Source organism: Cryptotermes secundus, unplaced genomic scaffold (genome assembly GCF_002891405.2).
Source record: "Cryptotermes secundus unplaced genomic scaffold, Csec_1.0 scaffold382, whole genome shotgun sequence".
Taxonomy (NCBI): Eukaryota; Metazoa; Arthropoda; class Insecta; order Blattodea; family Kalotermitidae; genus Cryptotermes; species Cryptotermes secundus.
Genome location: NW_019744111.1, coordinates 16713 through 39725, shown reverse-complemented (window position 1 = coordinate 39725; position 23013 = coordinate 16713). Strand labels below are relative to the sequence as shown.

Sequence of the window (23013 nt, the reverse complement as noted above, 5' to 3'; positions counted from 1 at the left end):
GCCACGCTTCACTCCCCAGGAAAATTATTTAATTAATTCCTGGTATTCATTTCTGTTAGAGGCTGAGTAAACCCCAGGGCCTAGTGCAGCTGGAAGGATTAGGTCAATTGAAAAAAATCCAATGACTTCATCGGGACTTGAACCCGCGACCTTCCACCTTGTAGCATAGTACATTGGCTTTTAACAAATGTTATTTACTTTTGAAATTGTGCTGATGAGCATTTGAAGCAAAATTCAGTTTTCTAATTTTATATTTATCAAACAGAACAGCATGCAGAATTCAAAGAACACTGTATCAACACGATCGGTCAGTGCAGATTTCATGAGTATATACTGAACAAAGGTTTTTGAACAGGAATCTAAAAGAAAAATGCCCAAGGGGAATATCAAGATCAAGATGGGAATAACAGGTTAGGAAAGATGTCATGCAGAAGGAAGGAAGATCACCAGAGGAAGTCGACAAAAGCTTTGGAAAGTAAGTTAGAGAGGCTTGGTTGTTAGATAACTCATGAATGAAGGAAGCTCAGATCTTCAGAGGTACATACACCTTTTGTGATGCTTTGGGATAAATCTTCTTAGAGCTCTGACAACTATTGAATCCCCATTTTGATGGCCTTGAATCAGTATATTCATTCTCAGTTATGACTTTAGGTCTTGACGCTTTAGATGTCCTGTTATCTTCTTTACGGGCAATTTCTTTCGATCTTCGACTGTCTTTTGAGTTCTCCAGTTCACTTTCACTGTCACAAGATCCAATCTGTCTTACAATCTTCTGTTTCCTGATAAACCAAAATCAACACATTCAATTAATTCCTGACAGCCTACAGTGTACATGAGAGAGATACTGCAGAGTATTGGTAGTTAGTGTTTCCTGAAATGATAAAGATGGGAAGGAGGATGATGACGAAGTAGCTCAATATCTACCACCATTTACAAGAGATCTCAATTTACCTTTTGTAAACAACCTATTCATATTTCTAGAAGCCAAAAATGTTGAGTACTTGTGTGGCAACTCAGAGGAACAGACAAGATGATAAAGATATTACATATACTTTATGAAGTTGAAAAGTATAAACCACTAGATCTGCTGTCCAAGAACATACAAAATTATGAGTTTGTCTGTAGTTTTGTATGGGCGTGAAACTTGGTCTCTGACATTAAGGGAAGAACACAGACTAAGGGTATTTGCGAACTGGGTACTGAGGGGAATATATGGGCTTAAGAGGAATAACCCAGTAAGAGGTTGGGAAATTAATTAATTAATTAATTGAATAATTAAAAGTTCCATAACTTGTATTCTTCACCAAATACAATCAGAATTATCAAGTAAAGGAGGACGAGATTGGCAGGACATGTAGCATGCATGGGGACGGGGAGGAGTAGATCCAGAAGGAAAGAGAGAAGACCTGGACTTAGATGCAAAGATATTAAACTGGATCTTACAGAAATACTATGAGCTGGATTCATACGGTTCAGGATAGGGACCAGTGGCAGGCTCTTGTGAACATGGCAAAGAACCTTTGGGTTTCATAAAATTCTGGGAAATTCCTGAGTAGCTGAGTGTCTGTTCACAAGGACTGGGCTCCATGGACTGCCTAAGATGTCAGCATGAAAGCTTGAAATCATATACAGATCTACAGTGACACTGCTTGGTACTATGGCTTGGTTTACTTTACCCAGTAAGTTGATTATTAAAGTACTAATTACAAGAAAACACTATATCTGCTATTGTGAGTCATAAGTTACCGTTTCTCGAACCATTTACTGCCAGAAGACCCTGCAGCTGTTGTTTTCTCTTCACAAGAATTTTCTCCCCTATTATTTGTCTTTCCACTGTGAATGCAACTGGAAATGATCACAAAAATATATTTCAATACATAGGCCTATAAGACAATATAAATACACTATAAGAACAAGTAAATAGGGAAAGTATAAATTATTTCACAGAGCAGTGAAGAAACAGATCCATGCCTGGAAGTAAACATACATAATACTGTACATCTGGAAGATCATCATCAGTCTTTAAGTCATTATACAACAACAGGTAACACAGAATTTGAAATTAAAAAATTAGGTGAATATTTTAATTAAGAAAATTTTCACTAGTACTCAATTAAAAAACTGTCATGATTGTTAATATTTCATGAAAGGCTATGACTAAGGCTATGTTCAGAGTTTCCTGGCTTTAAGTATCTCTAATTTCAGAGGCCATCTATAAGATTATGACCCCTGTTCCTCAGCCTCCATACTCACCCGACCTTGCCCCGTGCGACTCTTTTTTTGTTTCCTCAAATGAAAAGAGACATGAAAGGAAAAAACGACGGAGGCGCTGTCAAGCATCTCAAAAGATGAATTTAGACAATGTTTTGAAAAATGGAATAAAAGACTAGACAAGTGTATTAGTGTAAGTGGAGAGTACTTTGAAGGGGATTGAAGGTTTGTGCTTAAAATTTGAATAAATAAGTTTAAAAAAAAATAATTTCGGTTTCTTTTGGGTACCCCCTCGTATGACATCAACTCCGTCCTAAGTGCAACAATTTATTGTAGTTCTTTCATCTTGCTTTCTTCTACACTACATGTTTCGGCCGCAAACGGCCATCATCAGGTGTATACTCTTAAGTAGCTGCTACACTGGATGTAGTTTAAAATTTAAAAAACACTAGTCTTCCCAATTGTTCATTTCACCGTTGCTAACAGGTTTCGATATATTAGAATCTTCCCCGCTGATATCTGTCAGATATGAACAAAATCTTTGTTAACCTACACACGTCAATTTGATTTTCATAAACTGGCACTTTTAAAATCTTCAATTCCAATTTTAAAAATTTCTTTAATTTTTTTTTTCAAATTTTAAAATTTAAAATTCTCAAGGTTACCCGCCCTATGTCTATAGTGCTGCAGCGGCTACTTCTTGTTTTCAGCACTGTTCAGGTATTATTCTGTGTAGGCTCCCCTTGTGCGTGCCGCTGCTTACCTTTAATACGTATTAAAGATAAGCAGCTTGCAAGAGTGTTACCACACTTTAACCTTTAATGGCCGAATGTTATATATATATGCAGCAAGCAGCACCCCGGGTTGGCCGAATGTTATATATATGCGGCAGGACATGTGCTCTCTTTGGGAGTGCTGACAGTTTGACCTTGGGTTTGAAACCAAAACAAACCCACGTAAGGTCATGTCAGCAGTTCAGTCCTTAGCTCTGAACAATGAAATCGTTTATTACAGTACTGGTTTTGATACTATTTACGTTTTGATATGACTGTTTATGACCTGGTCAGCCAAATATAGAGCAGCTTTATTCTGAGAACTGATGAGGAAATATTCATCCGTGCTTGCATATGATTGCTTCCAGAGCCTTCAAGGAAGTATGACACAATCAAAGATTGGTTTTCAGTGACAAATTATCAGTTAGGAAGTCAGTGTCAGACTGTCATATATTTCTTTTTATATTATTTTTATTTTGTGTCTTGAAAGAGGTATAAACCCACTGAGCCAGTATTACTTTCCTAGTAACAGGCATCTTCGTCACTGTGACTTTCGGTATCAGTGTCGGACTGGTACTCTTTTCGACTAGTATTATAATTACTTTGCATCATTATTTTGCGAGTATTACTAAGAGGCAAGAGCATCGCTTTGTCAATCAACATAATTCATTTGATTTTGCCTCCCCCAAGATGATTTTTCAATCGCACAAGATGAATATCATGGTCAGTGGCGTTTCTTGGGGGGAGGCCAAGGTTATCTGGGGCCCAACTGAGTCAATTGGAGGTGAAACATTCATAACAAAGACATTGTGTGTTTCACTAAATAAGAAAAGCAGCAGCACGTTCTTTAATTGTAAAAAGCGTAATTTTGCTCTGTGTGAGGTGGACTGCTTCGAGAAGTGCCACAAACATCAGTGTGAGTACTGTAAACTGTGACGTGACGCAGTACAAACTCATGTATAGTAATATTATTGTACATAGTGTGATAATATTTACAATATCACCAAGTCTCTAAAATAAATATCATGGTCAGTGGTGTTTCTTGGGGGAGGCCAAAGTTATCTGGGGCCCATCTGACAAGGGAATGGTCTAATCCGACATGTTGAAACCTGCCCTGATTTTTTTTTCACTGCAAGAGTACACCCAACAAAATCCACTGTCAAAATTTTAGCTGCTAATATGCACTGCAAGTATTTTTTAAAAATTGCCAAAATTACTCATTTTTTTCTGTATGCGGAACTGCTTGTACGAGAGGTTTGTACAACCTCTCCTAGCGCTCACAACAGCCGTGATGAGACAGTGTGAGCTTGACCTTGGGTAATAATGACAAACGATCATGCATCACTCTACTTGAGAATTTAGTTTGTTATAATGGACATAATGCACATACATACATCGTTTGTAATACTTCTTTACCCACAATGAAGCAATCCATTGTTCATTCTTTATAATCGTCATAAAAATGCAAAGTTCCTATGGCGTGATGAAAACAGACATTTTCTTTACACCAAAGACACCTAACGAATGAAAAGTTAATGCATTCAGGCACTTTGCAGTGAGTAACAGTTTTTTATAGACAAAATTGGGATGGCGTAAGAAATGGTCCTGGCCGTTGTTCTACATATCGTGCTGTGTACCAGGCATACTTTATCAACTTCGTAAAATGTGGTGATGAAAACTGGTAATGTACAAATGACTGAAGTTTAAGGATACTGTTTTGTTGAAAGGCCTGAAATGATACAGAGCTATCGGAAAGTATACTGTCCGACAATTTTCTGAAAAATGCTTTCCACTGTCGAAAAAATTCTTTATCAAGTGGTTCAATCACAGTGGTTGTTCCTGGTGGAATTCTCATTATATCAACAGTCTTTTGGTCATCCTGCTGAAAGACAGAGGTCATTATGTCCAGGCCAAGAGTCCAACAAAAGCAATGAATTATTTTCTGCAATGCGTAAGAAGATGGTTCGAATGAAATTTGAAAATTACTCTTTCCCATTTTGCCAGATTTTGATACATCAATTATAAGATTTTTGCAAGTAAACAGCCCCTTTTTAATTTGTGGTCCCAATTTGCCTTGAGGTTTCTGAAGGCAAATATAAAGATGAGGCAACAGTATTCCACACATACTTATCACTGGCATTACTGTATAGGAATGAGTCATAGCATTCACTGGTTGCAGTACTGACTCCACCTGTTTCTCACCACGAAATGATAACTTGTGTTTGGAACACAGTTCTTTCTCGAAACCTGACTGATCAGCATTATACACAGCACTTGCAGGGATAACAGCAAGCTTCGTCTTCACGTCAGCTACAAATTTCTCTATAGCATTCGTGATTAATGGTATCTCCTCTACAAGTTTTCTTGAAATAAATTTGGTAATCTTCTGACTCCCAATTCTGTATGATTTCTTAAATCTACTTAATCAGGTCAAAGAAGCCTGGAAACCACTAATGTTCATCTCATTCGTGATTCAAAGAGCCCAGTCTCGTAGATCTCCATTGGTAACAGTACACTGACTCTCACGTGCAGTTCTAAATATTTCAAGTAGTCGTTCTTTCAGACTTTTTCGAGTTTCATTCTGATGCATGTTTCTTTCTTCCATTTGTACAATTCACGTTCTCATTTTACAAAACAGAATCGGTTTTGCACACTGCTTAACTTCAAGCATTTTTTTTCTTCCTTCATTTAACCAAAATTTCACAGCCTTTTCCTTGTCACTGAAAGTTATTTCAGTCTTTTGTTTCTTTGGGCTAGGAAGGTATTCTTGATGCGTACTCTTATCAGCACAACTTTCTTCACTCGAATCACAACTTCCTGAACCATCAGAGTTATTTTCTATTTCTTCTAATGTTTCCACAGTTTCTATCGAAATGTTGACATCATTACAATGAATGTCCAAGAAATTAACCAGCAAATCACATATATGTATGTCTTCAGGAGAATTCGATGATTTCGGTTTCATATCACATTCTTCATACTTCATCTTTGCAAGATTAAGAACGTTAATAGCATTCCACATTACTATAGAGGGCAGAACTCTAGAAGCTGTGCAAAGATACAAATACTATTAGTAGGCCTATATGTTTATTGATACGGTTGTATAAACACTGTTAACAGGTACCTCAAAACAAAATAGTAACTATGGTTGGATCTGGATAGTAAACCACTTGCAAATTCTGTCAGAGTAACTATCAAAAGAAAAACTAAAGTGTACTTGTCAGATTATGATGGATTTGTGCCGTGTTATCTCTCTACCGACGCACCGAAAGCCTAGGCTGTGAGTCAGCCATGTTATATGTTGCATACTGCTCTGCTCTGCTCTGGCTCTGCTAGGGGTGGACATTTCTCCAAGGGTCTGGCAGGCTATAATATTGGCCAGGTTCCGCAATTTTTAAAAAATACTTGCAGTGCGTATTAGCAGCTAAAATTTTGACAGTGGATTTTGTTGTGTGTACTCTAGCAGTGAAAAAAAGAAATCAGGGCAGGTTTTGACATGTCGGATCAGACCATTCCCCTGTGAGTCAACTGGAGGTGAAACATTCACAACACTGGCCAACAAAAGGGAAACAAAGATGTTGATGTGTGTTTCGCTAAATAAGAAAAGCAGGAGCAAATTTTTCTATTGTACAAAGCATGTTGTTGCTCTGTGCGAGGTGGACTGCTTCGAAAAGTGCCTCGCACGTCAGTGTATCATAAACTGTGACATGACGCAGTTCAAACTCGTGTACGGTCTGAACAAAATATTATTGTATATAATGTGATTATATTTACAATATCACCATGATTCAAAGTTCAAGAAAAAACAATGGGTAAGTCCTTTGGAATTTCATAACATACATAATAAAGATTATATTTTGCATTTCATGATAAAATAATCACAGTTAATTTTCGTTTCTAAAAATTGCTTTTTTGTGTACGTGTAGAAAATTTTATTGTCATTCAGGCTGTTTTTAGTTTGTATTTCTATGTTGTATAGAACAGAAAATATGTATTTTTTTTCTGAAAGTTTGCAATGTTGCCTAATTAGGGCGATTTAAATACCGGCCGCAGAGGGCTCCCGGCAATTTAAAAGTCTGTACGTTAAAGGTTAATCAAGAGTGAACACCATTTCCTTATTGCTATGAATCTGTGGTTCAGAAAACAACAAAAAATTTTGGATGAATATAACTGAGATTTACTGGGTCTTACTTTTGGACGTGAGGCTGAACATCACAGTTGCTGGCAGATGGATGTGCTAGCTCAAAATCTTCATCATCACTATAACAGCTGCTGTCTGAAGGTGAACTAGTTATATATGGATACAGGCTCTTTTCACTGCAACAACCAAAATACAAAAATTAATTATAAATTCTACACCAAAAGAATTAACCTGTATTAACATTATGGTCAGACACTTCAGTGGAGATAACCAGCATTGTATATAGGTTTAACCATTTCACAGACTGGTATCTGTGTGATGCAGGGACCCTCTGAAGTCCAATAATTTCACAAAAAAAGAAGAATTCATGCAAGCAGTCCTGAAAGGGTCTTTGATGCTGTGGCACTCTTATTCCTTGTAAGAACTTCAGTACTTCTGTCATGCTGTATGCTTGCTTCAAAGTTGAAGGAGTAGCCACCTTAACTCAGGTGATGTTTATGCCATTAACTGTTAAGACTGTAACCGCACCACTGCCATGCACTCACTTAAATTTAATTAAGTTTATTAATTAGTAATTTAATTGTTTCACATTGGGATCTTATGAACAAGTCAGTTGAGACATAGGCCTATTGTTGCATGTAAGAATTAGGTTATTCTCAAACTTGCAGTAGAACTGGAAGAAACCCTGTCGATATTTCTGAGAATTTTAGCTCAAAAGTGTAAATGCAGCAGTCTTTGAGAATTCGATACTTGACAGCTTCTGCAAGTTGTAATTCTTAAGGAGGCGGGCCAGAGACTGAAGCCAAGTGGAGAATCCATCCAAGACTTGTCGAAAGTTACGTTATGTCTTTAAGGGCTAAAATCCAAAGTCACAGTGAGCTGACTGGAAATCAGGGAAATGAAGTGAACTCCCTAATTTCAAAAACGTCCAATCACTAGAATTCAGGGGTGTTACAGAGCCAAGAAGCTGATGGACCAAGGACCTCACGGTTTGGAGGGAAGCCAGTTGTCGAAGTCAATCACACCAGCTCTTGAAGAATTCAGAAGCAAAACTTGTATCGGTCAGTTGAAATTTTGTTGTCTTACTAATAAGCATTACTAACCAAGTTGTAAGTTCTAAAGTAGTAACGCTAGAAGCAAAAGTGTTGTGCTTCAAAGAAACAAAAACTAAAAAATTAAGCAAAGTTATAAGTAAAATTAGTAATTGAGTAAGTTAAAGGGCATAAACATTTAATAAACAGTTAAGCTTGATATGTGTAGCTTTAAGCTTAATTCCTGCCCCTCTGAGTTGGAGGCCCGCTATAGGCCTTGAAAAAGAAATCCTCAGCTCTACTGACAAAAACAAACCTCACCTTATAAATAAAATAACCTGAGAGAATTAGTAAGTGCGAATGAGACAGCTACAAAACAAGCGACAAATGGGTGTAAGGAGTGAAGGAACGGTTAAAAGACCTGTTAATCACATTCCAACATGATGCCTGAGGGATGGAGTAGTGGAGCCAGGGGAAATGTTCAGTGCGTGGCATCAGTTTGATAAACATGTTTCCGTAGCAACAAATACACACACAACAATGGTAGAACTGGTGGAAGCGGTGTTTTCTATGCAGTCTGTGCTGAACTATATAACAAGGACCAATGGGAGAAGTTAGTGAGTTGGGAAGGAGAGACAGTAAACTATGGTCTCGAGTCCCAAGCCTACCAAGGGACTCGGACCTGAGAAAGACTGCACTGGCAAAGGCCAGCAGCATATACAAAAGGCAGACCCGTCCTCTCGTCAGAGAGGGCACCCCACAAAAACAAGACCGTAATTGCCAAACAGTAATAAATATCAGGTCATTAGCCCCAAATGGGGCTCGACACCAAGACTTACTGACTCACTGACCATCAGTCGCAATGTGACTTGGAAGTTAGTGAGTGGGATAGTTACATGACTCCATCAGAGTCATGAGATACAGAAATATGGCTATGAGTCCCGCACCAGAATCAAGAATGACTGTGCTGGAAAGGGCCAGTAGCAATTTACCCGAACTGACGCTAGCGAGTCATGAGTCGACAGTCAGTTTTGAGTCAGAACTTGTACTTGGCAGTTAGCCATGAGCAGAGGAATCTCCATTGTTAGAAGCCACCACAAAGCAATGCCTGGTCAAGACACAATACAGTGAGAAGACTTAGTGTGAGCTATAGTGATTTGTAGAATACGTAGAATTGTGAGAGTGTTACAAGTATTTGTAGTAACAACTTATAAGCACTTAATAAATCCAATTACCATTCAAAATCCTGTGTCTAATCACTAACACATGACAATATAGTGATGGTACTTTCTCACACATACTTCTAAGAGATAACTATGAGCCAGTCACCACACCTGCCTTCACACGGCAGTCCTATAAGCAGCTGGCTGGCTGGCTGGCCAAGGATGATGGTGTCCTAAGGAAGGTGTTAGCTGCCATGTGAGGCCTACATGGCACTGAGGGACCAATGTGGTGAAAAGGTGCCCCATGCAAACAAGGCAACCCCTCCCACCACATGCAGGATTGTATGGGGTTTAAAATTTCCCTGCAGCAGTCAAAACCTCTCATGGGCTTTACTGATGGTACATTGAGGGTGAGGCTTTCTCTCAGTGGGGACAAACAGCTTGACCATCAAGTAGCAAGACTGAACTGGCAAGCAGAAGAAGCAGCCAAAAAGAAGGCTCCTCATAAGGAGCTAAGGTTTTAGCTGGGAGAGTGGCTGGGGTTCTGTTGACCCTGTACTGATGGCAGCAATCCGGGAAAAGAAAATCTTCCTCTGACTGAGTTTCTGGACTTTGTCCATTGTCTTAGTATTCTGAAAGAACACAACATTTTTAAAGCAGGATCTCTTTCCATCCTCAGCTGAAAGGATGGAAGGCATCAACTCTTGGGTCTCTTTTGATAATCTCAACCATGGGATCTGCCTCTATGAACAGTTTACCAAACCCTTTTGACTAGGGATGGAAACAAAACCAGTTTTTGAAATACTGTCTCCTTTCAGGGTAACAAACAATGAACAATGTCCAGAAAATAGGTAATCCAGAGTATAACACACTACCATCATAAACCTTCGTAATTGATTTCTCTCTCTTTGTTCCGTAATGATTTAATTTAAATCTCTAACTCTTATCTGGATTCTAATGCCGCTATTTCTGTCTTACCAGATATCCCAAAAACAGTCACATACAAATGAAATTGTATGCAGTATGACAACAGTTTTGCCAGTGGAGGGAAGAACATGGAGTAGTGTCTGAGAACTAAATAGCAAGCATAATATGCTATAAACAGAACAGATATATACAGACAACACGGAACTTCACAGTTTGTACCCTTTACCCAAGATAGCACCCACGATTGTTAGAATGGTCAAAACCATGAGATAACACTGGCAGGGCATATAACGTAAGTAGAGACATACATACAAACCAATGGTACATGAGAAAATGAGATGGGGAAAGAATATTAAAATTGATCTTACATGAACAAGTTATGAGACGTGACCTCAATCAAAGCAATACAGGTATATGCTAGTACCAGGCAGTGAACTTCTGCTGTCCAGGAACAGGAGCTTAACATCCACAGTGCTAGTGGCCACAGCTTAACTCTAGCACAAGATTTCATCATCTAGAAGTAGGGGATTTTACATATCCCATTATTACAGAGTTGGTAAACAGATGTTAACACAGGAGTGAGTTTATTGTATGTAAATAGGGGATTTTAAATCTCCCATTATTACAGGTTTGTATCCAGATTGTAACTATGGGGTAACATTTTTATGTTTTTTCATTGCTGTTTACACAGATCTGGGGTTTTTATGCTATCACACAACATGTTGATTCTGTTATTGTATTATAAGCAATTGAATTGAAAAATATCATGAGATCAATCAGTTTATTATACCAAACACTAGATGTTTCGGTCACGGTTGTCGAACCTCAGGTGTGTACATATTGTGACATGACAACCGAAAGCAAGAATAGCGAAGTCAGAGTAGACGCCCACTGTTAGGCAACGGCTTGGTAAACTCATTCCCTGGAGACAGACTCCTGGTAAACAACCGATTGCTGGATGATGCAAACACATTCCTGTGAATATGAGAATGAACAGTGCTTCCTGTAGGTCTGCCCTGATACTATATAAAGAGGATTATAGGCCAGCTGGAGATAAAACCGAGAGAACTGACATTCCAAGATGACTGAGAAGAGATGGCAAGAAATGAATTAGGCTGTGCAAAGAAGACTTCATGTGTGATTTGCAGTGATAGTGAGACTGTTATACATCTGTTGCCAGGATAAGACTAGCAAAGACTGAGAAGACTTGGCATGTCCTAGTGATGGGTGTAGTGCGTAGATCAGAGATAGCGCTGTATTAATTGTAGTCGAGTCAAGTCTATAATGTGTCAATAAATCCCATCATGCAATCCAAAACCTGTCTAATAAGTCATGCACACTCTTACTTGTGACAATATATAACCATAAATATAATGCGCTACACTTCTGAATATGTAATGAAACTGGATCCATTTCTGGTCATATAAGTTTTTTTAAGAAATTCATTAAAATGTAAGCATATTACTGCAAAGCTGAGCCAGCTGGGTGGCTGCATACATCCATCACTACAACAGTACATCACACAGCCAACAGATGTTTAATAATGTTGTATTTTAGCGTCCTGTTGCATTGATTATTGTCCATGATATTGTATGTACTGGCCGTCTTGTAGTGCACTCAATTTCACATGTCACTCCACTAAATGTTTCGGAAACATTGTGCCATCCTCAGGTGCATTATTTACACTAAGCTATTGCATTGCTTGCCATCATGTGTCGTTCATAAAATTATTTAAAATGTACATTCTTCATCAACTATAATAAAATTTGTATACACTAAAACTTCTTAAGATTTATCATCTTATGCGTCTTAATTCAAGCTCGTGTACTGTATGGTTCTTCCACTATGGGAGTCGCTTTTCCTATATTTTGTGTATACTGTGTCTTGTGATGTGTCCTTCCTTTTTGGCTGCGAGCGTTGTGAGGATGGCACAATGTTGCCAAAACATGTAGTGGAGCGACATGTGAAATTGAGTGCACTACAAGACAGCCAGTACATACAATATCATGGACAACAGATGTTTATTTAACTGTAACCTATATAAATGCAAACAAAAACATAATTTTAAAGTAAATTTTGGGGTACATAATATTAACACTAGGACCAAATCTGATTTGCATCATCCACTGATTCATGTGTCAGTTTATCAGAAGGGAACATATTATTCTTAACAGTTTACCTGTTCCAATAAAGGATTTGTCCCATAATACAAAACAATGTAAATCAGCCTTGAAAAATTGTTTGTAATTTCAGACAATTTATACATTAGATGAATATTTTAAATACAAGATGAATTTAACCTCTTATAATGCTGTTTATATAGTACATTGTATAAATTATTATAATCTGATATGTTTATATATTTAAACTATGATCTCACTATGGTACTACTGTCAAGTTGACGAGTCCTATATGCTTGTTAAATTACTGAACTATGTATAATTATTCTTCCTTTTATGAATGCAGTTGTAAGGTGACTAGTTCTGTGTTCAGAACTAATGCACACATATGTGACACGTTCCATATCTGATGGCTTTGGCAGCCAGTCAGGATCTATGGAATTAAAATAAAGATACAGATACAGATACAAATATGACTTCCTTACTATGGGAGACCTGTCAGAGCAGCAGACCAAGACGTGTACTTCAGCATAACATCCATCACATCAAAATTATCCGGAAAATGAGACATTGTATTCAGCCTGGAACAAACACCAACTGTCAACATTCTCACTGAGTTAACTCAGCCCTGCTTTAGATGCATGCTGTGCACTGCAGCTTGATGTTCTACATACAAATAAACCATGCGATGGGACTTTATACATATGATGGGGGTTGTACTACAGTATTATTTGCCTTCATGTGTCTATTCAAACATACATAAAACAAATGAACTTAGTTTGCCATTGTGAACTTCCTCAAGATACCAGCTACAGAAACTGTTAAATCATATGGCTGTGAAGTGCATATACCCACAATTTTGTAAAAACAGAGTTGAAAAAGGTTACAGTTACTGTTATTGTATGCTGATTTAGAGGATTAATAAATAATAAACATTACTATCAATGGCAATGCACTGTATACCCAGAAGTAACTGTGATTGAAACATGTTCATAACATACGACTTGGGTTCCACTAACATTGTACATATGTATGTACAATGTCAAATGAAAACCTTAAATATTTTTTTGAGTATTATTTATTGTGCACAAGTGGTACAAAGCTGTATCACTTTCAACATAATCTCCCCCATGCTCAATGCAAGTCCTCCAGCGCTTACAAAGTGCATGAATTCCTTTAGAAAAAAAATTCTTTTGGTAGTACGCACAACCACTCATGCACTGGGTGGCGTACCTCTTCATCAGAACGAAACATCTTTCCTCCCATTGCTTCTCTGAGTGGTCCAAATATATGGAAATTACTTGGGGCAAGGTCTGGTGAGTATGCTGGATGAGGAAGACACTCAAAATGCAGGTCATTGGTTGTCACAACTGTTGTATGGGCAGTATGGGGCCTTGCATTATCATGTTGCAAAAGGATACCTGTGGACAGCAATCCACGTCGCTTTGATTTGATTGCAGGCTGAAGATGATTTTTTAGGAGATCTGAGTATGATGCACTGGTGACACTGGTCCCTCTAGGCATGTAGTGCTCCAAGATGTCTTTTTTGTCCCAAAAGAGAGTCAGCATAACCTTCCCTGCTGATGGTTGTGTTCGAAACTTCTTCGCTTTTGGAGATGAGGAATGGCACCATTCCTTGCTCACTCTCTTCGTTTCCGGTTGGTGGAAGTGAACCCAGGTTTCATCCCCAGTAACGATTCTTGCAAGGAAGTCATCACCTTTTCATTCAAAGTGTTGCAGAAGTTCTTCACAAGCATCAGTACGTTAGTCTTTCAATTCAGGAGTCAGCTGCCGTGGCACCCATCTTGCAGACACTTTTTGAAACTGGAGCACATCATGCACAATGTGGTGTGCTGAACCATGACTAATGTTTAAACTTGCTGCAATTTCATTCAATGTAACTCGGCGGTTTTCCCTCACTATGGCTTCAACTGCTGCAGTGTTCTCTGGAGTCACAACTCGATGTGCCTGACCCGGACGAGGAGCATCTTCCACTGAAGTCACACCATTTCCAAACTTCCTACTCCATTTATACACTTGCTGCTGTGACAAACATGCCTCACCATACAGAAACTTCATTCTTCGATTAATTTCAATAGGTTTCACACCTTCACTACACAAAAACCGAATAACAGAACGCTGTTCCTCCCTGGTGCAAGTCTCAAGTGGGGCAGCCATCTTATACTGGTGCTGTGACGGTGTTCGTGCATTTGCACTACGCTGCACCTACAGGCCATTCTGCACACCGTTTGTAGCACGCTTACCAACTTACAGGATAATGGTGCGAAATTTAGGTTTTTTATTACAAATTTAAGGTTTTCATTTGACTCGCCCTCGTATGTATGTGGAAGGGTGGGCCATAATAATTTGGCCCCTGCACTGCAACCATCACTGATTTATTGTGCTTCCCCTTCAATTAAGCCTTTATTAATCCTACACTTTGGATGAAATGTAGGACTCTATTTATGGGGGCATCACAATAATCACTTAGTTCCCTGAAATACTGGCCCAGGTAACAAAATCTTAACTAAGCTATGGCCTCACAATCACATAGGATGTGTGGCTGATTCAACCTCTTCTAGGCACCTTAAACAAGAGGAATCATGCGTCAATCCCAGTTTAAAAAGGTGTCCTTTTAAGGCAACAGTGTCCTGTAAATAGTCCTATCACCCATCTTAATTGGTCTCTGTTTAGCTTCAACAGATCCTTCAGAGGTCCTTAGTATAAATCCCTTTGCCTGTTTGAGTTTAATTATGGCTTCCCAGAACACTGTATCTCAATGAACAAACTGTAAACAGATTTGCTGTTACTTAATATTGAATCATAAGTGCAGTAGTTACTTAGCAGTGATGCTGTTGCCACAATTGGATTTACCTCCTACCTTCTATATGCTCTGTGTCAAAGCAAAGAAGGGGCAACTTAAGATTAGGCAGTAAATAAAGGTTGGTGACAATTCTGCTTTATCCTGGCAGGAAAAATTGTAAATTTATAAACGGAATATAAATGTCAATTCACATAAACTTTATCATTATAGTAAAATTCAAACCTGTACGGTTTTAAATCCAGAAGTTTGTTCCTAGTGCAACAATCTTTAATGTACTCAGTTGAATACACTTCATCATTGCTTATGAGGTGAACTTCAGGAGGGATCAATGTAATCCCATGGGCACCAGGGGTTGAAACAACTTCACCGCCACCATGCTGAAATAATTACAAAAGATTCACCAATGTCAAAATATTATTTGTACCAGTTACTGAGCAATCTGGTTAATTCGCGTTTGGTTACTCCTGCAACACCTAATTCAATGAGACTACTTACTACGCTACCATAAAGGGGCCGTTCACTTGAAACAACAGACTTTACTATATGGCTCAGGTCGCACAATCGCTGCATTAACGCTAACAAATAAATGACACACGAACAAAAGTAACCCACCTCAATCATTTCTCTCAGAGCTTCCTTCTCCTTACAAGGTTTTATAACAAATACCAAGGAATTGCCCTTTTCATCCAAAAACAGCACTGGGGCATGATCTAGTGGCAATAAGTTTTCTTCTTCCTCATTCATGACTACACACGGCCGTGGGCGTCGTGGGATATCAAATACAAATAAATTAAACTAACTTGCGCACGTTACCTACTAAACCTATCCGCTTCCCCGCTAACAAACACTCCTTTCCCCCCGAACTGCTACGAACAGCTTACTTATCACCACGGAATACAAATTGCTTGTCTGCCCTACAGAACTATAGAAGCCGATAGAAGCTGACCACGGACTTGTGTCAGAGACGAACGATCGAGAAGCGTGTTTTGGATGCGAATGTCGGTGGGATTAGTGCGTTTGGCGGATCCGAAATTCTGTGTGACGTGTATTTATATAAACAACGAAACCAAGATTGTAGGCCGAAACATGGACTGTTGTAATTTTACCTGTGTGAGTTGGGTTTCTCCGAATGAGGCAGTATTAGATACATGAAGTATGATATTTCCTGTGATAGGAACGAAATAAGGTTTAAAAGGGTAGACTACTAGACAAGAGTACTTGGTTCAGAACTTAAAGAAATGTAGCGGTCCTCGTAAGTTCTGACACATTTTGAAAGAGAAATGTAAAATGTCAACTACAGAAGTTTCGTCTCATCGAATGCAAATATTTCATCCTTACGATGCAGAAGATATCCAGAAAATAATTTGTGAAGCACGAGAGAATGGATTAACAATAAAATATTATGGTGGCTCCTTTCCTGTTAGCAAAGAGGGAGTGGATATCGTCATCAAGTTAGATAATATGAGAAGGTTTATTTTTTATGATCCTGAAGAACAGACATTCACTTTTGAAGGTGGTTTGACTATATCCGAGGTGCTGCAAAGCATGGAGTACCTAAACTACACATTAGAATTGTATGGCATTATTCCAGACATGACAGTTGCTGATGCAGTGTCTGTTGGACTGATGGGCTCAAATGGAACTATTGCGCACTGTTTGAAAAGTTGTCAGGTCATTCATGCTGATGGTGCATTGATTGACTGGGTATGGCCAACTCCAGAAGAGGTTTCCAATAGGTCTGTCAATATTCCAACTGAACGGCATTTTTTACCAACATTGCAGACTGTAGTGTGTGGACTTGGGGTATTTGGCATTGTCAGTACTGCAACCTTCAAATGTATTCCCATCCATTTGGCACAGGAGACCGTATTTGAGTGTCCTCTGAATGAAATGGTAAACAACTGGCAACAGCTGTTGAATGGTCTATATAGTTATATGTATTGGTATCCTCTTTTGGATAAAGTGATCATTAAACGAGCAAGCTCTGTAAGGTTACGTCTAGGGCATTTGCAGCCATGGTGGAAGAAGTGTATGGAAGTATTTTACTGGAGTATTCATTGGGTAGTGAATAGAGCTAGTCCATACTTGGCATGGTATGCCCCATCATTCAGCAAGAAACTCTCTAAGGCGCAGTTTAGTCTTGTTATGAAGGCTTCTTCATGTCGAATGCAGCACACTTTCCGGCCTCAGTTATTGATTTCAGTGGCATCATATTGTAAGGGAATCAAGTGGTCTCTTCCTGCAGATAAATTGCAAAGTGTGATAGAGGATATTGGAATTTGGTCTAAGCATCGCTTTTACCTTTGCTCCACTCCAATACTAATTGCAGTACAGACACACCAAGCTCCATCACATCACCCTTATCTCTCTCCCTACACTGAAAGGAAAACTTGCACCCTATGGACAGATTGGTTCAATAGTAGGAGCATCACAAGCAGCTACTCTGCAACTATGGCTGAATTTGAGGCTCTGCTGCAAAAGAATGGAGGTCGGAAGTGTTGGTCTGCTGGTCCGGTGTATGCCTCTCCTCTTATTGGGCAAATGTATCCTGGCTTCCGACAATGGTGTGAAACTAGAACAATTCTGGATCCAACAAATATGTTAAGAAGTGGTTATGTAGTAGGTGATCTGCTTGTTAAAGGTTAGTTTATTTATTCTAGAATATTTATAAATTTGCATTGCAGCCAGCTGAAATTCTAGTCAGTGTATCCTTAATGAAAGATGTATGAAACTATATACTCAGTAGATTTATCGTTATTTACTTGTATAAACATTCACTTTTTATTCTGATGAAGTTAAATATATTTTTGAACAGTTATACAATTATAACATGTAAATGATATTATATTAGTATATTGATTTTATTCATAAATTCAAGTGTTTCAGTGTTTAATCCACAGAACCTTTGACATTATCTGTGATTATATTATATATATGGTTAAGAAAAATATATAAATGGGACAGTGAGCACAACAAATTACTGAAACCACAACAAACTAATTATTATGGTATTTGTGCAGCTGTTAATGCTACAGTTTTTGACCTTCCTTTAGGTCATCTTCAAACATACATGAATCAATGGTGATAAGTTTTTGGATATGTTAATGAATTAATATGGATCCATATGTTACAATAATAAGTTTTATATACACTCCTTGATTAATTTTTTCTTTTCAAATAAATATGTTTTTTTATAAATATTTCTTATGGGAGGGTTAAGGTATGAACCAAATATATATGTAAATAAGTATCCGGCTTTAGCTCACAAGTTCCCTAAAAGTGAAGATAAAAATTGTGGCAAAAATCATAATGGACAGGTTGCTAACTCTGATACTACCAACTTAAATCAAGGGAAAACTAATCAATCTACATCTCATTTTCTGAAGATATGTCATCAGAATATAGGAGGATTATTTGATAAAACTGAACAACTGTTAAATTCCTTATTATTTGATCTGCCTCATATAATATGTTTGACTGAACACCATTTAAAAGAATGTAAAATAAATCAAATATGTGTACATAATTATGTATTAGGGGCCAATTATTGTAGATCAACATACAAAAATGGGGGTGCATGCATATATACTTATAACTCAATTAAATTTAATTATGTATCTTTGTCTGACTATTGTGTGGAAAAGGATATCGAAGCCTGTGCAATCAAATTAAGCCTGACTAGTATCATGTTGTAAGATCATGTTGATCATATTAGCTATTTATATTTATTTATTGGAAACTTCAAGAATGTTTTGCAAAAATTTGATACCATCTTGAATAAGCTACGTAACAATAAAGTTGAATATGTTATATGTGGTGATGTAAATATAAATTATTTAGAAAATGTGATAGAAGGCAACAACTTGATGCACTTTTAAATACATACAATCTAATAGGTATGGTTAATTTTCCAACACAAATTGTTAAAGTATCAAGAACAGCTATTGACAATATATATATAAAAAAGACTAGAAATTATACAATTAAACCAATAATTAACAGACTATCAGATCATGATGCTCTGATAGTAATAATTGGTAACATAATGTCATCTGAACAAGTAGGTAATACTCAGTATATGAGAAATTATAGTAATTACAATATAACTAAATTTCAAGAAATGCTAAACTATGATCTATGGGGTGATGTTTTTACAAATGACAATGTAAACAATACTTTTAATGTATTTCTTAATACTTACTCATGAATTTTTTATTCATGTTTTACTAAAAAAATTATTACCTCCAAACTTAAATGCAACCCTTGGATGACTCAAGGGATACGAATTTCTTGTGAAAAAAATAGGAAGTTATATCTTAAATATAGACAAGATGATTATCCACATTTTAAACTGTATTATAAGGTATACTGTAAAGTACTTACTAAAGTTATTAAAGAGGCTAAGAAAGTACACTATAAGATAATAAAATTTCAAAATCGTATAATAAAATAAAAACTACATGGTCAATTATTAAAAAAGAGACTGGATCTAAAACTGAGAAGGATGAACCCCAATTGTTGAAAGTCAGTAATATTATGATACAGAATAAAAAGTGCATTGCAAATTATTTAACAAATACTTTAGCTCAGTAGCACAGGCAATCATAGATGATTTAAGCAATAACAACTGATATCAATCCATTATATTATCTGGGCAATAAATACACGTCTACTTTTAAATCTATCAAATGGCATTATGTCTCAGATACTGAGATTAGAAAGATAATCAAATGGTTGAAGACCAAGTCTTCACATGGTTATGATGAAATTTCCAGTAGAATTTTAAAAGCAAGTATGCCATATGTAACTTTGCCACTAACTTACATTTGTAATCGATCCCTTGCCCAGGGAACGTTTCCAGACAGACTGAAATTTGCTGTGGTTAAGCCAGTTTTCAAAAGCGGGAATAACCATGAACCAGCCAACTATAGGCCTATTTCATTATTGTCAGCCTTTTCTAAGGTTTTTAAAGGGTTATATATAATAAACTGTGTGAACATATAGACAGTAATCATATTTTGGAAAATAATCAGTATGGTTGCAGACCTAATTCATCTACAGAAAAAGCATCCTTCAGATTAGTAGAGGAAATACTAAAAGCAATGAATAATAAACAGTTTGTTGGAGGAATATTTTGCGACTTACACAAAGCCTTTGATTTTGTCAGTCATGATAGACTTATCAAAATATTAGGGTTTTATGGAATAACTGGCAAGTTTGGTGCCTTAATTAAATCTTACCTGAATGGAAGATATCAAAGAGTAACCCTTGGCCCTAACAGTTCTATTAATAGCTTATCTAGTTGGGCAGAAGTAAAATTTGGTGTACCCCAAGGTTCAATTCTTGGCCCACTTATTTTCCTCTTGTATATAAATAACTAAGGTTTAAATTAATGGAACAAACATATTCTTATATGCAGACGATACAAGTACAATAGTGACTAATCCGGAATACGCTGACTACAAATCAACCATGACCAGAATATTTAGCAATATTAATACATGGTTCAGAACCAATCTGTTAAAATTAAATATTCATAAAACCCACACTCTCCAGTTCACTTCAGTGAACTATGAGGATCATAATATGCATAATAATATTGATCAAAATTTACTGACTAACTTAGAGTGTATCAAATTTTTAGGCCTAAATATTGATGATAGGCTGTGTTGGAAGAATCGTATTGATTACCTTGTTACTAAATTGAGTTCGTCTTGCTTTATTATGTGAACAGTTAAGTCTATGATATCATTAAGTAGCTTAAGAATGATATATTTTCCTTATATACATACTGTGATGACATATGGAATTATCTTCTGCGGCAATTCTTCATTCATTCATCATTCATCTGTCTCNGGTCATCTGCATATTTCAGAATTTGAAGTCTCCAAGCCCGTCCAGAGCTTCTTTGATAAGGCATTCGCTGTACAAGTTGAACAAAATTGGTGATAAACAGCATCCTTGTTGAACTCCTCTTCCAGTCTTCACACTTCTTGTCTCCCCTCTGTCGAGTCCCACTCTAACTTTCTGATCCATGTACAATTTACTAATCAATCTTCTTTCACGCCAATCAATACCTATTTCCTTTAGGATCTGCATTAATTTGGTCCAAGTTACATGATCAAATGCCTTCTGCCAGTCTATAAAGCAAGCACACAGTTCTTCATCTATCTCCAAAGTTCGTTCTGCAATAATTCTCATCATCCCAATTGCATCCCTGGTTCCTTTTCCTCTTCAAAATCCAAACTGATCCTCTCCAAGTATATCCTCTATTTTCCTTTCATCTTCTTTTAAGTATCTTTGCTATTATCTTTGCTGTATGTGCAATAAGGCTTATTGTGCGATGGTCACTGCATCTTGTAGCTTTTGCCTTTTTCTTTAAAACAATCATTGTCACTTCTGTAAAGTCCTTGGGCCACTCCCCAGTTTCTTCATACATGACAAAAATTTTATGATCCAAAAGAGCGGTATAAAGATTATGATGGGATTAAAGAAAAGAGATTCATATAGAGACTGTTTCAAGGAAATGAAAATTCTGCCTTTGTGTTCTCAATACATATATTCCTTGATGCAACATACTATAAATAACATACATCTGTTTGCAAGAAATACAGAGGTACATAATATTGGTACCAGACAGAATGTTAACCTATTTCCATCGAGTGCTTCACTTACTAAGTTCAGAAGGGTGTATTATTCGGGTATAAAAATCTACAATCATCGGCCTAAAGAGCTCAAACAGTTATCCAATAACCAGAAATCCTTTGAACATTCCCTAAAAAGATTTTTACATGCTAACTCTTTTTATGCATTAAATGAGTATTTTAATTACAAATGTACACAAATTTGAATGTTTTAACGCCGTATTTTAATATAGTTAGTATAGGAGATGTGAAGAGTTATATTAATTCAAGTTGTGTTGTAGTTACTTTTAAATTATGTCTGTTAATCAAGATACATGTATTATGTTTCTATCTCCTATTCATGTATGTGTTAATTAGTTAATGTGGGTGATCTTCATTATGTGACTTTGTGTATGTATTTGATATGACTATTTCCACATCCTGGGTCTGCTGCCTGTATGGATATTTATGGAAAATAAATGATATGTATGTATGTACACCTATATTATTATTATTTTATTATTTATGTTAAAAATAAATACAATGTATGTGTTGATGTGGTTGATGACTAGTGTATCAATTTAGGAGTCCAATTATACACTTATTAGTATTGTACAGAGTGTCTTGGTTTAATATTATGTTGCATCACATAGGCAGTCCCTTACTTCCCGTTGCCCGCCCCCCACAACAAGGACGTACTAGAATGGACTTCAGGGGGCAAGAAGTTTTTCCCCTTCTTTAATTGGAATTAATTTAATTCTTAGCATAAAGAAGAATTCTGGTAACATCATCCAATGGGGAAAATATCTCGCATTACACTAATTGCCATAATCATCATCATCATCAGTAATCTGTCAAGACGACAGGTCCACAGTCTCTTTCAAAACAATTCCTCCACTTCATGCGATCTAGAGCTTTCTCCTTCAAATGACAGTATCCTCTTCTGTCCCCAAGGTCATCCAGCATCTTCTTACGTCTTCTTCCTCGTCTTCTTGTCACTTCTATCCGCCCATCTATCTTTCCTTCGATAGCTTCTTTTAGAAGGCAGTTTCTGCGTAAAACATGACCAATCCAATTAGCCTTCCGTTTTCTTATTTCATGTAGGATATTCCTCTGCTCACTGACTCTAATTAACACTTCTTCATTTCTCACATAATCGGTCCAACTGATCTTCTCCATTCTTCTCCAACACCACATTTC

General features: G+C 37.1%; 2 protein-coding genes across 2 annotated transcripts in view; one reads left to right on the top strand and one right to left on the bottom strand.

Annotated features, from left to right (window-relative positions):
• The window catches only part of LOC111874451, a 31085-nt gene extending 15049 nt beyond the window's left edge, over window positions 1-16036 (bottom strand). The window contains exons 1-5 of the mRNA XM_023869966.2: window positions 15803-16036; window positions 15413-15567; window positions 12852-12947; window positions 7176-7301; window positions 546-779 (exon numbers count right to left, since the gene is read on the bottom strand). Coding sequence (XP_023725734.1) covers window positions 546-779; window positions 7176-7301; window positions 12852-12947; window positions 15413-15567; window positions 15803-15934 — 743 coding nt within the window. The 5' untranslated portion in view covers window positions 15935-16036. The remainder of the gene's footprint in view (window positions 1-545; window positions 780-7175; window positions 7302-12851; window positions 12948-15412; window positions 15568-15802) is intronic.
• A 441-nt stretch (window positions 16037-16477) lies between these two features.
• LOC111874443 (L-gulonolactone oxidase) lies at window positions 16478-17836 on the top strand. Its single transcript, XM_023869955.1, has one exon. It carries the CDS (start codon window positions 16478-16480, stop codon window positions 17834-17836), a length of 1359 nt encoding a protein of 452 aa, XP_023725723.1.
• Window positions 17837-23013: the final 5177 nt, after the last annotated feature.